Source organism: Stigmatopora argus, chromosome 4 (genome assembly GCF_051989625.1).
Source record: "Stigmatopora argus isolate UIUO_Sarg chromosome 4, RoL_Sarg_1.0, whole genome shotgun sequence".
NCBI lineage: Eukaryota > Metazoa > Chordata > Actinopteri > Syngnathiformes > Syngnathidae > Stigmatopora > Stigmatopora argus.
In genome coordinates, this window is record NC_135390.1 from 6185667 (window position 1) to 6202799 (window position 17133).

The 17133-nt window shown below is 39.6% G+C and overlaps 1 protein-coding gene across 7 annotated transcripts in view; it reads right to left on the minus strand.

Annotated features, from left to right (window-relative positions):
• Positions 1-6595: 6595 nt before the first annotated feature.
• usp45 (ubiquitin specific peptidase 45) overlaps positions 6596-17133 on the minus strand; it is a 36772-nt gene continuing 26234 nt past the window's right edge. For 6 of the 7 annotated variants that reach the window (XM_077599259.1, XM_077599258.1, XM_077599256.1 and 3 more), the window contains 10 exons: positions 14971-15058; positions 13142-13223; positions 12806-12897; positions 12627-12683; positions 12369-12488; positions 11249-11885; positions 10913-11010; positions 10695-10781; positions 10404-10548; positions 6596-9135 (listed from right to left, as the gene is read on the minus strand). In XM_077599259.1, coding sequence (XP_077455385.1) covers positions 9005-9135; positions 10404-10548; positions 10695-10781; positions 10913-11010; positions 11249-11885; positions 12369-12488; positions 12627-12683; positions 12806-12897; positions 13142-13223; positions 14971-15058 — 1537 coding nt within the window. In that variant the 3' untranslated portion in view covers positions 6596-9004. The remainder of the gene's footprint in view (positions 9136-10403; positions 10549-10694; positions 10782-10912; positions 11011-11248; positions 11886-12368; positions 12489-12626; positions 12684-12805; positions 12898-13141; positions 13224-14970; positions 15059-17133) is intronic. The other variant, XM_077599257.1, reaches the window with a different exon arrangement.

Here is a 17133-nt window from a genome sequence, read left to right on the forward strand (position 1 = left end):
AGTGTCGCGATTAAATACAATGATTCAGTTACTGCAATTCAGAATGCACTGGGGGCTAAGACGACGCCACATTGTATCTCCTTGCAAGTTCGCCGCAGAGTTTGTTGAAAGATGTTTTTCCTTTTTTAATTAAATATTACTAATAATGATTTAAAAGGTTTGAATCATTATTCCAACATTTGGTCCTTCGAGTAGCCGGGGTCAACAAACCGATAGGGAATCCAGACGCTGCGGTTTAATATCTGGAGTGACCGTGCACGGCGAGAATCCCTTTTCCAGGCTGGACTATTTCTCAGCAGCGCCTGTTTTCTAATCGGTTGACGACTATCCTCTTGGTAAGCATCTTTCGACATTTCTGCCGAGTCCGCGTGTGATGGCTGCATATTGTTGACGGGTTCCGAGTGCGTGAAGGGCATCACACGCGAAGGCCTTATTTTGAGAAGTAAGGCTCGCATCCTGGGGATAGCGATTTTAAAAAACCCTGTGGATACTAGTCACTAGCAGGTAGACACGGTGTGGTCTATAAACGTCTGCCGTGTACAAAAAAAAAGGTACTACGGGGGCACACAAATCCGCTCCAAAAATGGGTAGTGGAGACAGTAAAGCGGCTATTGACGATCCAAAGATGCGTCTGCCGTGTAAAGATTGGAAATTTGTTGAAAATCAAAGCGCTACAAGGGTTAAACACCTAAACTTATGGATAAATAAATATGGATTTGCTGGCCAGCTTAATATGCATAAGATATTGATACTGCAGGATAAAATACGTGCTAAGCATGGGGGAAACCTTAGCAAAATGGAGCAGGAGGGATATAAAATGATACCTATTATTGGTTTATGATGGCAAGGGAACGGAGTGATGGATGCGTTAAATCGGTTGATAACGGTGGGACTGGAAACACAGAGGCTGTGTTATTCCACAGAAAAGAGGACATTAGATTTTATCACCTGAATGGGGTGGAAACGCAGCAAATTTGGATGATAGACAGGCCTACGGGCACGCTTGAACAATACGTAAATCAGGCGGTCCAGGCTGAAGAGGTTTTAAAAAAGAAAGGGAAAAGAAAGGGGGGGGCACCCTCTAACGAGGACGGGATTTTTGACCAAAATAAGGGGTGTGAACGTAAACCTTTTAACAGGGATAATGAAAAAAAATACGCAGGGAAGTTCAACAGAAATCGAGGTAACAGAGAGAAAATCTGTTGGATCTGTGGGAAAATAGGTCATATATCCCGCGATTGCCCAAATAACAGGGCCTCTAAAAGTGAAGGCAAATCGGCATGACTAGTCGGGGGGCCTGCTCAAAACGAGAAATGGATTTGAGCAGAGGGAAGTGGAACTAAATTTAGCGGAGATATTGGCACTTGATACAATTAAACCTGAAAGTTGTAAAATGGCAATTAAAATGGTTATTTCAAAGAATGAAATGGCTTATTGTGGCTTATCCTGGTGTCGTCCCCGTCTGCTAGCGGGAATATTTTGGTTAACAGAAATACAAAACAGCAAATTAAATGTTTAGCGGGGTTGCCAAAACTGCGTTTTGGTCAGACTCTAAACTTGCCGAATAAATGCTTTGATTGCGGGGGGAGCGCTCTGTTTTGATGCGGCTGAATATTACAATAATTGGCCTTGGGGGTGCTGAAGCAAACTTGAGGGCAGAAATGGGTTTTGCTATGATATAGTTGTGCTTGCAGCATATTGTGAGTATGGGGCTTGGCAAACTACGATGATATGATGATATAGTTGGATATCGGGAGAGTAATTAATTTAGTTTATTAATTTAGTCTTCTCTAAAAAATAATTGCTCACAGGAGGCACAGGAGGGGAAGCAGTGGACACAAATAAAAAGAGAGCACTTTGGAATTTGTAAACAAAAGATAAGGCTGCTGCTTCTGCAGCGAGCGTGAAGGTCACAGTCAGCGGGTAAGGGCGCGCTTCCGTTTAAACATTTCAGAATAAGAACAAAACATGGTCTGCAAGGGATGCAGTGTTCCGCGATTATCTTCGCATTTATTTTTGGGATTTAATCAGAAATGTCTTTCGAGGTGATAGAAAATCTGTTTGGCAAAGATTGATTTGGGGAAAGCTTTGGAATTGGGAATAATACTATTATTATTATTTTATTTTCTTTTTTGTGAAGTTCAAAGGGCTCTTAATTGAAGAGAGCTAGTTTTGGAGGATAAAACGATATTATTACTGTTTTTGAATGGTTGGCTGGTTAAAGAAAAATGAATGGATTTTTTTACAATATTATGGCATATTGGTTACAATTTGTGGGTCCTTTATTAAGCATTGAAAATTGTAATTAGGAAATGCCTAGTAAAAGGTGGATTTCACTAATTTAATTATTGTAGATTTTTCTTGTGGTAACAGGGAGCTATAAGAAATGGCTCTTATCTTAAGTAAACATAGTATGGGGTGATTTGCAATTTATGTCTTAGGTATTAAGGGTTATTTGGTTGTTAAAGAAATCAGACATGAAATTAACAATGCGGAAATGAGAAATTTCATGGCATTCGTCCAAATTGTTAGGTAAATTGAACCTGGCTGGGGTAGATAAGATAATTGGTTAAGGATAGGCATAGTTTCCCTAGAAGAAACATGGAGCGTCTTTAGGTGCACAAAAGACTTTCCTTGTTTGACCTGAAGGGGGCGTATGCTTTGGTAGGTCATATTGATGACTATTGGGACGTTATTACTGTCTATTGCTTTAGGGGCATACAAATTAAGAATTTAGCCAAAACTTACTGCATTGCAATTATGGGGTTAATACAACTGAATGTTACGGTGATAACGATGGGCAATAACAAGCTTAGATAAAGGGGAATATCTACAAACAAACAAAAAAATCTAAATTCAGGTAGGGCCTTCCATGGTGTGAAACAAGTGATGAAATAATGTCTATGTTTTAAAAATAACATCTCCAAATTATAAAATATCAACCTTGGGGAAATGCTTTAAGTAGATGGGTTGATTAGAATGGGCAAAATTCGATAACATTGAAAGGGGGTGAGATAAAGTTTTTACAAACGGTTAAAATACAAAAAGGGGGTGTGTGTGTGTTTCAATGTGTCACAACTTTTCCGTTATTGCCTTATTGGCGAATAGAATGGGGTAAGGGGCGGTGGCAATTGAACAAATTTCTATTTTTAGATATGTGGCATGTGAATCTAATACATTAATTATCTAGTTTCTTCAGGCATCAATCTTGATGATTGGGGGAGCACTCTAAATTTCTTGATTATGAGTGCCAGCATGGATGAGTGTCTGTCTTTTGTGTTTCAATTGGCTAGCCACCAAGATATATCAATATTCTAATATCAAGGTGGAATATTTCTGAAATCGCTGATAAGCCTTTCAAGGACGGCGGTGGCAGAGTAGGACAGAAACAAAAAGAAAAGAATTTCGCCAAATGAAATTTTTAATTTCTGTAATGGGAAATTTTGGGAACCTGGGGGACTAAACAAAAACAAAAGACTTATCTGGGAGGGCTGCCATTTTGAGTCATGGTAAATTTCATGCCTCAAAAAAGGGGGAGGTTATATATTCAATCTATATGCAGATATATGGCAAAAACACGGGCGATTCCCCCTTATGTCAAGCTACAAAAGCTACGTATCCATTTCAAAGGATACACATGGAATATGTGTGGTACATAACAGTCCTAAAACAGATTGGGGAAACCTTGTTGCAGAAACTGGTCTAGATTGGCATGCTTGGATGACACACGTGTGCGAAAAACCATCAGGCCTTCGATAAAATTAACCCATACGGTGGGGGCATTACAAATCATAATTCAGACTGACAAATTAACTTGTGGATCTTTGTCTGACGTTTTTCCTAAGTCCATGGGTAAGAAGGTCGTCGGAGATGGAAACACCCGGATCCGCCATAGTAAAATTAAAATCTGAGATGACCAGAGAATTCATTTCTGCAACGGGGAGTTCCCAAACGGGAGGCGGTAAGAAATAATTGGTTATTGTTGATGGAAAATGCAGCTATTATAAATCAAACCTGTATCAAACCTGTATAACATGTATGGGGGGGCCGACCTCTCTTAAGAGTGGTACCCGCGCAAATTACCCCTGATTGTGTAAAGGAGATAATGCAAAATTTTTAGTGTTATATAAAGGTCTCATACTACAAGTTCTGTTTAGAAGTGTTACACAAAAGAGGAAATAATTTATAATTAGAATTATACCAATATTTATTACAATAATTTATACCAATTATTGTGGCATAAAGGCTCATTGAACTGTACTCATATATTGATCTTGGATTGAATCGAATTTTGCCAGACTGTAATATCTGTACATACTGTATCGTTTTTCAAAGAATTGATATTGACAAAAGATGTAAGCCCAAAATGTATGAAATGGAATAATGTCTACCCAGTTACAACGGCAGCAAAGGACAAGCCTAACTTTTCAACACATGTCGCGTTTAATCATTTTACCTGCTTAGTCCTCACAGGGCACGGACCGGCACTGGGAGCGATAAATGTGACGTGGTGTGCCCACGTCCTAAAACAGACTACACCCCTGATTCCACGTTCTGACCTATGGTGGTGGTGGGGTCAAAACAAATTATACGACTCCTGCCAAAATGACAGCAGGACTTTGTGCCTTGGTCTCACTGCTATTACCAGTGTCTGTTTTTCCATCTACAGTAGAGGAGATACAATTGGCTGCACAGAAATCCGGTATGATGGCGGGCCCCTCGCGACGGCGTCGCATGGAGAGGGTGATACATTGATGCGATTGGCATCCACGAGGATGAGTATAAGTTGGCTAATCAGATCGCAGCAGGTTAGGAGTATATTTTTCTTTTAATTACTCCAAACAAAAATGTTGATTGGATAAATTACCTGCATCACAATGTCCAAGAACTTGGAAATTATACTGAACAGGGATTTGTGGCGATAAAGGAACAACTGGCAGCCACTAGTCTGACGGCGTTCCAGGATCGTGCAGCGGTTGAAATGCTTCTTGAAGGAGCAGGGGGCGTATGCAACGTTTGAAAATGTTGCACTCAACAACACGCCCCCCACTGGGTCCCACACCAGGGCCAACGATGGCCTGCAGACCCTAAACCGCAAGATGAAAAAGCATCCTGGAGTAGAATAATGTCCGCTGACAGATTTGTGGCCTCACTAATAATGATTTGGCCTAATTTGTGGTAGCCCTTTTTGCTACGATTTTGACATTATGTGGGTGTTGTATTATTCCCTGCTTAAGATCTTTGATGAGCCGACTTATAACCACTGCGATTGCCCCTACAAATTCCAAATTGCATGAATTATATCTCCTACTGAAGTGCTGACACTAACAGTGAATTCCAAGAGCATGGTAATTACGAGGATGGATTGGACGAAAATGATCTTATTTTCTGCCGAACGAGTAGAGCCTAAGCGGGTAAAATTAAAACAGCCAACGGTGATATCCCTCTTATTTTGAATTTGTCATAAAATGAATAACAAACATATAGTAAAAGGAGGGAATGTTAGAATTATTATGAATATTCTATATGTGTTGTAAGCATTTTTCAATAAGTAATAAGGCTATAAACCAATTCATGGAACCATGGACACTTTTCCTCCACATCGTCTCCTCAAGGCCCCACAGCTCGAGGACACATTGTTTTCACACACGCTTTTCGGCAGAACACAACGGGACTGTTTTGACGGGACTCCAGCAGAAGATGGCGATAATCGCATTATTGTTTGAAAATACGGCTTTGCTTTGTTTACCTTGAAAGCATTCCTCACACTGTTGTTTTTCTAACCAGCGAGGGTGTTATTGTACTGATTACATAACCATGTTTTTCGAGTGTCGCGATTAAATACAATGATTCAGTTACTGCAATTCAGAATGCACTGGGGGCTAAGACGACGCCACATTGTATCTCCTTGCAAGTTCGCCGCAGAGTTTGTTGAAAGATGTTTTTCCTTTTTTAATTAAATATTACTAATAATGATTTAAAAGGTTTGAATCATTATTCCAACAGATGGCAACATGTTTTCTCAGATGTGTGCGCTCATCATAAGACTACCCCGTCTTTGGAAAGAAAGACTTTAATCAATTAACACAAGAACAGCTTTTACAATTTTAACATCTGAGTTTTATACAATGGTTGCTTGACCCGTACCATGAAACTTAGTGGATAGAACCTTGAACATTAACAATTTTATGAAAACTAGTTTGTGCAAAAGAGAATACACTCCTATTAAAACCAGCAATACCGAGTTCATTTGTTTGACCTTGACTTTTAAAGACATCAGCAGGTCTCCACGTGATTGAATGATGTTACTGACAGAATACAGAATCCCCCCCATTCGTCAATGATGATCGGTTTTAAAGTCTTGAGGCTGGATGGACAATGAGGCATCCCTTGTCTTTTCAGAATTCCCCGCAGGTGCTCAGTCAGGTTCAGATTTTAATCCATACAGTCTGGGTGGTTCTTTTCCTCTTTGGACACGGCATCCACAATTTAGCTCCAAAATTGAAATGTGCACTTGTCAGATCATGGCATCAAATTAGCCTTTGCACTTCACAAACAGGTGTTTGACGAGCATTCCTCAATTTTATGTTTCCCCCCCCACTTTTCACAGCTTTTTTGGAACGAGTGTTAGCCACAAAATTTACTTAAGTTAATGACTATTTACAAAAAAATGTTCATCAGTTTGAACATTAAATATCTTGTCTTTTTAATGTATTCAATTATATAAAGGTTGAACATGAATTGCATATCATTGTTTTCTGTTTTTAGGGTAATTTGACATCCCAACTTCATTGGAATTGGGGTTGTATTTCTGTACATGGTCCCTTTCACTGTGCGTGTTTGATAACAAGAAGCATTTAGGCACTGAAGCAGTCTAATCTATTTTGAAATGGAAAAATTCCCAACCTCTTTATTTTGAGCACAACCAATACCTTTTGGAAAATGTTCAAATCCATACAACAAAAATACATAAAAGTTTAAATTTTAGAAAGTCTCATTGGATGATGAGAGTAAAAAAATCGATTATTTAGAGCATTAACCACCTTGCATGCAAATTTCACAACTTTTACTGTGAAAAACCTTAACAATAGTAGTAGCATTGTAGACAAGTTATAAGAGTCCAGCTTTTGCAAACACTAAAAGCGTAGAGCTCGAATACTGTGGGTACATTTAGGGCAAATTCAGTTTGCATGAACTAATTGAATTTGATGAATATCTTTGGGAAAAAAATAAATGACAATATTTTCAAGGCGGGTTAAAAATTAGTATTTGGTTTTCTGTTTGGATTTTATCTTTTGCAAATGTGAAATAGATACAGGTACTATATCCTTATGTAAAAGAGGATTTATGATTCATACTAAAGTCCTTTAATTTGCCAAGGGGAGGTAAGTCAAACCAGTACGTATTTTAATGTGGACTTTCAATATTAGCATGGCTATTAATTGCCAATGATCAAATAGCTAAAAGTATTTTTCCAATGCTGATATTTGATCATAATGACTCCCAAAGGAAACATAGGCAATTGTGCTCACGCTGCTGGATAAGCCCAAAATTCCTTTCTGAGATTACATACTGTATACTAGAGGTGTGGCAAAATGGTGATATACAGTGGTACCTCGACATGCGAGCGTAATCCGTTCCGAGACTGAGATCGTATGACAAGATTCTCGTAACTCGAGCGGACGTTTCCCATTGAAATGAATGGAAAACAAATTAATTCGTTCCAACCCGCTGAAAAAACACCAAAAACAGGATATTGGATTGGAAAAAATGTTTTATTTCTTCTAATTCGCCATATATTGACAAAGTAATAAATAGAGTGGTTTAATAGTAATAAAATGTGTTTAATAGAAGTAAAATTAGACACATTTCGCGGAGGGGAAGGGAACGACATACACACGGAGGCGGAGGGGGGGGGGGCCTGTTCGGGGGGACTTTATCCACGACAACGCCGCACTCGTGTAAAACATGTTTTATTTCTTCTAATTCGCCATGTATTGACAAAGTAATAAATAACGAGTGGTTTAATAGTAATAAAATGTGTTTAATAGAAGTAAAATTAGACGCATTTCGCGGAGGGGAAGGGAACGACATACACACGGAGGCGGAGGGGGGGGGGTGCTGTTCGGGGGGACTTTATCCACGGCACTCGTAAACGAACAAACAAATTTAAATTAACTTGGATTAATATATACAGACACTCAACGTTTAATGTAACTTCACACAAAACTGAATTCTAATTTAGTTTTAATCTTTTTTACCTTTGTAACGGGTTGGCCCCACCCCGACGTTCCGCCGGAGCCTTCAAAACGAACGCATCAAGAGTTGTTTGGAACTTGCCGCTTCCCCGTGTCTGATTACCGAGTGTACATATATTCCAGATCTTTTCTTTGCAAAACTCTGCCGATCCATTGTTGTTTACCTGTATGTAAATGTAGACCAAAGTGGGGGGAAAACGGGTATGGAAATGCAAAGTCCGCCCAGTGCTCGTAGAAAGATTTTATACACGAAAGAGATGCAAAAAAAAGACAGTGCCATGGCTACCTGGCTTGGTCGCATCACGAAATTTTGACCGCATCACGGGCGAATTATTCAATCGGAATTCCCCCCGTAAGACGAGCATTTTGTATGATGAGCGGTCGTATGACGAGGTACCACTGTATTGCAATGTGGTACTTCTACCGCCAGATGCTTCTACATAAGAATTTTTTAGGTTACAAAATCCCCCAAAACCTCAATAGATTTCCTGTATACATTATTTTGTCATAATTATTTCTATTTATTTTTTATTATATTGTCACGGTAGGGTTGCATCCTGCTTGATAACCTCGCTACACCCCGCTGTCAAGCATGGTTAGAGCATTTTTTTTCTTTATTTAAAATAACTGGTGTGAATGCAATGAATAAGAAATGCATTTGATCAATTAAAGTCAAATTATGTTATAGAAGAAAAAATGTCTACTATTGTTTCGGTAAGATTTATGCACGTCATAAATTTTTCAGATCATATCAGTTCCTCATAAAAGAGCAGATAAGCCTGAGAGAGCAGAACTCTGGACTCTGGTACCATTTGGACAGTAGTGTCACTGATGTAAAACCACTGGCCCTGGGAACTGCTGCTGGAGGCTTTAGGACCTGAAAGACACAAAATACACTATAGTAATACCTTGACATATGAGTGTCCCAAGATACGAGAAATTTAAGTTACGAGCAAAATTCGGAGCAAATTTTTGCCTTGAGATACGAGACAAATTTGAGATACGAGTATATGAGACGGTTGAGTATGCAAGAGGCTGCTTATGAGAACAGCATCGCTTTGTCTTTCTCGCTGCATCTCCCTCGCATAGATATCCATGAGCCATATCCATTTTTTTTACATGCTTTTTGCGTTAATCAGTGCAGAATTAAGGGAAAAAATGGGTCCAAAGCAAGCCGGTGCAATGAAGGGTAGTGAGAAGAAAAAGCGTATGATGACAATCGATATTAAGCACAAAATAATAGAAAATCATGAGAGTGGTGTACGCGTAACTGAGCTGGCTCGCCAGTACAAGGAGTACAGTTAGCAGGAGATAGCGTGACTGAGTCAATAATCTGCGGAAAAGCCAGCGGAATCTGCATGGACTTGAAAGCAAAGCAAGCATCTGAAAAAGGGGAGTCTTCGACACCAGCTGAACAATTCAAAGCGAGCGGTGGCTGGTTCAATAATTTTAAAAAGTGAACTGAGATACACTCGGTTCTGAGGCATGGAGAAGCAGCAAGTTCCGTCTCAAGAGCCGCGGTGGAATACATTAACACCTTTGCCTCGGTTATCGCACAAGAAGGTTTAAGTTCAGAGTAATGTAAGATTAAAACTTATTTTTAAGTGTGTTTTGTAATCTAAGTTCATTTAAGTTAAATTAAAAGGTTGTCATGCTACAAGCGCGTTGCCGTCGTCAAGTCTCTTTCTTATCCTTTCTCTCTCTCGTCCGCGCACTCCGTGGTAAGACGCTATCGTCTGTCTGTACTGAATAATGTCACATTTTAGTATTGAAGATTATAACCACTTGATAGATATTTGTTACTTTGTGAGTAGGTGGTGAATTAGAACAAATAAAAATGTTTTTCTATTGTAATATCTTGTTTTTGGTATATTTTCAGAGGGTGGGAACGGATTAATTTGTATTTAGTTATTTTCTATCGGAAAAATTGATCTCAGATACAAGTAAATTGACATACAAGCTCAGTCCCGAAATGCATTAAGCTGGTATCCAAAGTATTACTGTATTAATGATACATACAGCATGTGCACATACAACATACAACTAGTGCACAAAAGCATTCATGAAGTATTTGCTATGTGAGGAGCAAAGTTTAAATGGTGTCTTCCATTCTGTACAACTTTAAAAAGTGTGCAGATCCCTGACCTGACAAGTTCCTGTGATGTTTCATTTTCCTCTGGGGAGTGCGAACTTTCACATATGCAGTGTAGTGTCCACCACGCATTGAGCCACTATGTTCTACAATCCCATACAAGCTGTAAAGGACACGGTCACCATGCACCAGGTTCTGCTAAAGTGAAAGAAATACAATAAGCAAAAAGGAAAACAATGAGGGGGAAAGTTTAATACCCCCAACAACTATACAATAGAGAAATGATAAACTATAAAGAAACCTGGAAATATAAAGTTGCAGCTAATGTTAAAGAACACTTCTACCTTGCATGATGCTGCACAAAAGGGGGTCAGATCTAAGATCAGAGGAAAGTCGACATGGCGGTTCACCTTTCGTAGATTCATTCCAGCCTTTGACGACACAATGACAGTAGTCAGATATTAGCTATTCACACTGACATTTTAAAAAATGTTGAATGTTTAAATTAGGTACGTGAAAAAAACTATACTTAAAAAACAAAAACAAAAAAACAACAACATACCTGGTGGAACCGTTTCAGATGCAATGTCATTACAGGAGGAAGCGAGGAAATGAGCATTTGTTTTCTTGCACTAGTGTAGATCTTCTCTACCTTTTTATCTACAACAGCAATACAAAAATACAACAATGGGCAAATTGACGATAAAGATCCTTTCAGCATGGGCACTGTGAAAAAGTATTTGTCTCCTTCTCAAGTTCATTCTTAGGTTATATTCATCTGATACAAAAATGTGTTTTACGGTCTTAAATTTGATTTCAAAGTGCATAAAACAATCATTTGAGCAATGAAGTATTTGCAAAGGTACCACTGTAGAAGGTGCAAAAGACATTGGCCCACCTGTTGAGCTGCTCTTGCGCATCTGCTTATGTCTGTGTTCAGTGCAGCTCTCACAAAGCAATTTGTTGTTGCCCATCAGTAGTTCCACAGAGGTAAACTGGTGAAGGCAGGACTGGATGGAGCACTCCTTGGAGCTAGGATTATAACTGTGAGAGAGTGCCTGGAATGCCCCGTGGTGGTACTGATGGTGGTGATTATCCTGTGATTTGGCATCCCCTGGCAGTTCAGTAGAGCATTGTAAGGGGGCAGAGTTTTCCCCTGAACTGAGGCCAAGGCTGACTTTTGAAAGACTGCATATCAGCGGTTCTGCGTATTGCTTGGAAGATGGTGATGGTGAGGTAGGAACAGACACAGCAGATGAATTGACATTGGGTGTGGAGTGAGACTGGACATGACTGGAGCAGGAAATGTGTGGCGCCCACTCGTTTTCTGAAGCCTCACTGTCAGCATCATTACTGCTGTCCTGAGGAGCAGCACCTCCCTTGCTGCCATCCGAGAGGCTTCCACAATTGGGCATCTTGTTTGCAGAGACACACTGGGTGGATCCGCCTGCAAGCCCCTCTTCTTCGGGTTGTTCAATACCATAGCATGGCACCTTTCCATTGTCAGAACTGGAAGACTTCCTCCTATATTTTTTCTGTAGGATTTTTTTTTTTTAATGGTAGACCATTTAGTCAGCACAGTAAAATTAATCTGAAGTTCCCATAATTAATTACTACCAGTAGCCCCCACCCTTCCACTCCAAAGTAACAGCATGTACGGTCCCGCATTGACAACAATAGCAGATTTAAAAAATATGAATTTCTAATTAAATTAACCACCCAAGATAAAATATTTTTTCTATTGTGTTTTCTTCAGAAACTACATTAAGATAATACTGTCTCTTTAACTTTGGGACAGGTGGGAAGGGGGCAGGTGGTTAAAGCTTGAAACATTCCATATTTCTTAGTAGCTGCACCAACTTTACCCAAGTCATAAAAGGCTGCATGAAAATATTACTTATTTTAGAAGAAAAAGTTTAAAAAAACACAGATATGCAAGAAGACACAAAAGCAATGTCTCTTCCATCCCTCATATTTGAATGTTTATAGGTAAAGACAACTATAGTAGTGTGACCTACCTGTCCACTCAGCTTCCTTGAGTTTCTGTTGACTGTGTTTACAGTTGAAAGGACCGACGTGTTGGTATCCTGCTCACGATTTTCTTTCGTTGGCCTGATGATATTAGATGGCTTTGATACCTGTGGCATCAGTGTGTATCGGTTGGCATGCAGGAAAACACAGAAGAGTGGATCACAGGCACAAGCAAAATTATTGATTCATACGTATACCTAGGTATATATCTATTATTAATCTAAAGTGATATTCTATGAACTTACCCTTTCTTCTATGATGGGTAAAGAGATGTCAATAAAAGCTTCCCTGACTGTTGAGATCTGAGAGACAAATCAGTGTGCCAGAGTCAAAATGTGTGACACCACAGCAAAAGACTCCCTTTTCCAATTTTACTAATGCTCTCCGAGGGGTTGATGAATTATGTTTGCCAACCCATCCTTACATTTTCACACTCTTCACACATAATTGTGTTGGTGAGCTCTCCTACAAAGATGCGGTCAATGAAGTTCATCTTTACACCTTCCTTTCCATATGCTGGTATGGAGAAACAAAGTTCAATTCATTTAAAACTGCATGATTAGGATTTTATTAGACAAAAATTGCATATAAAATCCACATTCTACCAAAAATAATAGGGGTTGTCTTTTCTACACCATTGTTTTAGCTCTACAGGGAAGACAATTTTACATTGTGAACTGTTTAGAAATGGTATTTCCATAAACAGCCACAAGATGGGACTATGGTTGTTAGCCTGCTGAAGAGTTCTGTATAAAAGGACCTTTGACTTGGCGCCTGGTTTCCTCATTTGCTGTCTTCTCAGTGGGATTGTTGAACGCCTTAAGGATTCCAGCTTTCACCCTCTGGAAAACAAATAAACTCATCACAAAAAATAAACAATTCTGATTTCACATTTTTAATTTAAATAGATAAATCCAGCACTACTGGCAGATCCCTTTTGTTTCTTACATTCTTTTAATTAGATCCATTACAAAAATATAATCAGATTGACAGTTGTATATATTATAAGCATCATTAGTGAAATAATTATTGTCCTTGTCCTAAACTGTTAAAATGGGGTTATCTTCATCATTTGTGTGTGTGTGTGGGGCGGAGGTGGTGGGGAGGGTGCATGTGCGTGCGTGCAGTCCTTTTTTGGGGGGGGTGCTCTGATTAAAGGTGACATGGTCAGCGAGTTGTTGGTAAGAGAGCTGTGAAGAGGCACAGCCACAGTAAAGCACCAATCAATACATAATTGGTCATGGTCTGTGTCTGTATTTGAGACCAGTCACCCCCATTGTGCCAGGACCTACGCACTGGACTGGATATTTGGGTCAAAAAGCCTGGTTAATCCTAGTCCAGCCAGTCTCTTGTTCCACTTAGTCAGCACAGTAAAATGAATCTGAAGTTCCCATAATTAATTACTACCAGTAGCCCCCACCCTTCCACTCCAAAGTAACAGCATGTACGGTCCCACATTGGTAAGAAGAGGGGGGTCTTAAAGGGGGGTGAGGGGTCCTAGGGGTTGCTGGTGCAAGGGTGCAGAAGTGGAAACAAAACTGAAGATGGGGTGAAGAAGGACAGTCCATGCCCTGAGAGAGTAAAAACTACCATCTCAGTTAATTGCTGATAATTGACCAGTTTAGCATATTTAGATCTCTGATACTAATAGCTAATGAACACAAACACTTAGGGCCTCTAAAAGGATGGTCACATGCATTTCCCTTCTTCTCATGCTCTGCTACACAAAAAGAAATATGCATGAAAAACTGTACTTCAATATTTGTTTAAAATATTCAAAATGTTAAGTAAATACAAAGTTCAAAAAGGAATGATTTTTCAATGTTTTTTTCATGTCGGGCAGAACTGTTGATTTGATGTTCTAATTCCACTAAAACATTTTACTCCACAAATGTGTGATCAAATTCATTTAAAACACAGAAGATTAGCCATTATGCCTGTGTACTTGTGAGCACGCCTGGTTGATTAAACGAATAAAGGCTGTACCTCAGCCTCTATGCTTCCTTGATTAAATTGGAAAATGGCTGATGAGAGTGCGTGTAGGGAGGGGGTGATGGGTGACCCTCAAGCACAATGCGGCAGCCCCTGTGTTCATTCAGCAGCTGTGGGTTTCCCAAGATCACACAATGATGTCGGTTATACCACTTGCAAGTCCGTGAAGTGGCACAACTGTCAATGTTCACAAGTTTGAATGGGAGCCGAGACTGTGAAGCCTGGGGCTGACCACTAAACACACCCGCTAACTTCCCCTGCTAGGTTCACGAAACCACTGGTGGGGCAACTGGGAACATCTCCGCCTTCCAAAAGGAGGCAGTGGGTTTGCTAATTGCTCTGTGAAGGGTTGGAGGGTGGATGACCGCCACCGGCAAACACGCACTTTGATGATAAGCACTCACAAGAAAGAAAACTTCAAATCAAGGATCTCGTTGACAAAATTGTGATAAAGTGAGACTGGCAAATCAATGCATATATTTAAAACAAGAACCATATATTAGGCAATGCTACAGAAAGGACAAAATTGGAAAAATGCATTATTAAATATGATACTTGGAGCAAGGAAATGAGAATGGAATAATGGTATTTACTCACTTTAGTTTCCTCTACTCGAATGGAGTCCAGCAAATAGTGAAGAAGCTCTTGGCTGTCCTGTTGTTGATACCCTTTGAAGCGTGAAGCCCTAGTTAAGAGAATTTAATTTCATTTAAACAATTACAGAAATGAATTGTGTATAAATAAAATAAAACTAAATACTCATGTTAGTACATTGTTTTTGTTTGCCAGTGTGTGAAGCTGTCTGTTTACGTACACCCTATGGAACAGCTCACATTTGAAGAGATATGATTATTATATAATTGATTTTATTTGAAGAGACAGAGGATTGCCAATTCAATCTTAAGCACACCAAAAGATGAGGAAGTCTTTTAAATCGGCTTTAAGAGACGAACTCTGAATGTTTATGTACGAACATCATAACTTACGCAACCATCAATATTTTCTGTAAATGAAGATTTAATATACAACTAATGCAATAGGTTTGATTCAGATAAGGTGCATATTGAAGTGTTTTTTCTTTGTTGGATGGTCATTCAAACTAAGCAATAACATCTATTTGCAGAGAGGAAAGGCTGTTTTCACGTCCGTCCTCTGGCTGTCCACATTGAACAGATGTGAGGACAGATGTCAGCTGCAGATGGGAGGTAAAGGACAGAGCCACATCAACCTGTTGGGCCAAAGTAACCACATAACCACAAGACAGGTTGGATTCACATGCAGGGCACAAAGTCTGAAGTATGTTTTTGGTATAAACGTCCAAAAGGCCAAGTGCCAGGCTTGTTTGTTAAATCAACTGTATAAGTCAATCAAAATTCATGTAACATAGTACTGGTACTTAATCGATGGTCAACAATCCGTCTTTAGCATTGGTCACAGGCAAAGGCGCCCTAAGTCAACTGCCTCCTCCCTGAAATACTGAATTAGTATTGCTGTATATTTGCATTCAAAAGTGAGGTGGAGTGAAGTAGGTGGAGTGATGAAAATTGTGGAGAACACATACGCCATTACTAGAAAAGGTCAACAGCAGGGCAATGGAATGTTTCATCTCTTGTAGATAAACTATACAGTGGTTCCTCGAGATACGAGCTTAATCCGTTCCGGAATTGAGCTCGTATGACGAGATTCTCGTAACTCGAGCGGACGTTTTCCATTGAAATGAATGGAAAACAAATTAATTCATTCCAGCCCTCTGAAAAAACACCAAAAACAGGATATTGGATTGGAAATGTTTTTTATTTCTTCTAATTCGCCATCTATTAACAAAGTAACACATAACTAGTGGTTTAATAGTAATAAAATGTGTTTAATCTAACTAAAAATGGGCAGATTTCGCCGACGGGAGACAGAGACGTTTGGGGGCGTGGGCGGGGGGTTCCTTTTTTTTCCCACGACAACGCACTCGTAAACGGAACAAACAAATTTAAATTAACTTGGATTAATATATACAGACACTCAAACATACGTTTAATGTAACTTTACACAAAACGGAATTCTAATTTTGTTGTAATCTTTTGTTACCTTTGTTTTTCGGGTTGGCGGTTTGCCACGGCTCCGCCCTCACGTTCGCTATCGATGGACAGTTTGCTGTTGTATTGCCTTCAAAATATTCCCAAAATGATGCACACAAATGTCCTCACAATAGGATAACGCACGACCACTTGCCAACGAGAAATAGTCTTTAAGGAACGATCGCGGGACCTTTCCTAAGAAAGAATAACAGGAAATGACATAGCTGAGCATCCCATGTAGTGATTGTGGGTAAAGGTTGCTGAGAAAGGTTGCCATTGCCTATGGGTAATGTGTGCAGGAGTATACTTCATTACCCAGAAAGCCCTCTTTTTGCATGCGCGTTGTGCGTTTCCTGGTCGTATGAGAAACTCGTCTGAATTGATTAGTTCCGTGCTCGTAAATATTGTTATACACGAAAGATATGCAAAAAAGACCTGGCTTGGTCGCATCACGAAATTTTGACCGCATAACGGGCGAATTATTCGATCGAAATTTCCCCCGTAAGACGAGCATTTTGTATGACGAGCGGTCGTATGACGAGGTACCACTGTACTCCCGAGGGTCAATCCATTGTAAATGACATACAATCTCAGTCAGAGAGAGGAAATAAATAAAATGGGGTGAAATATAAAAGTTGAAAATTGGTTGGAATTAGTGAGAAAGAGAAGGTCTGGAAGCTTGTCCCAGTGG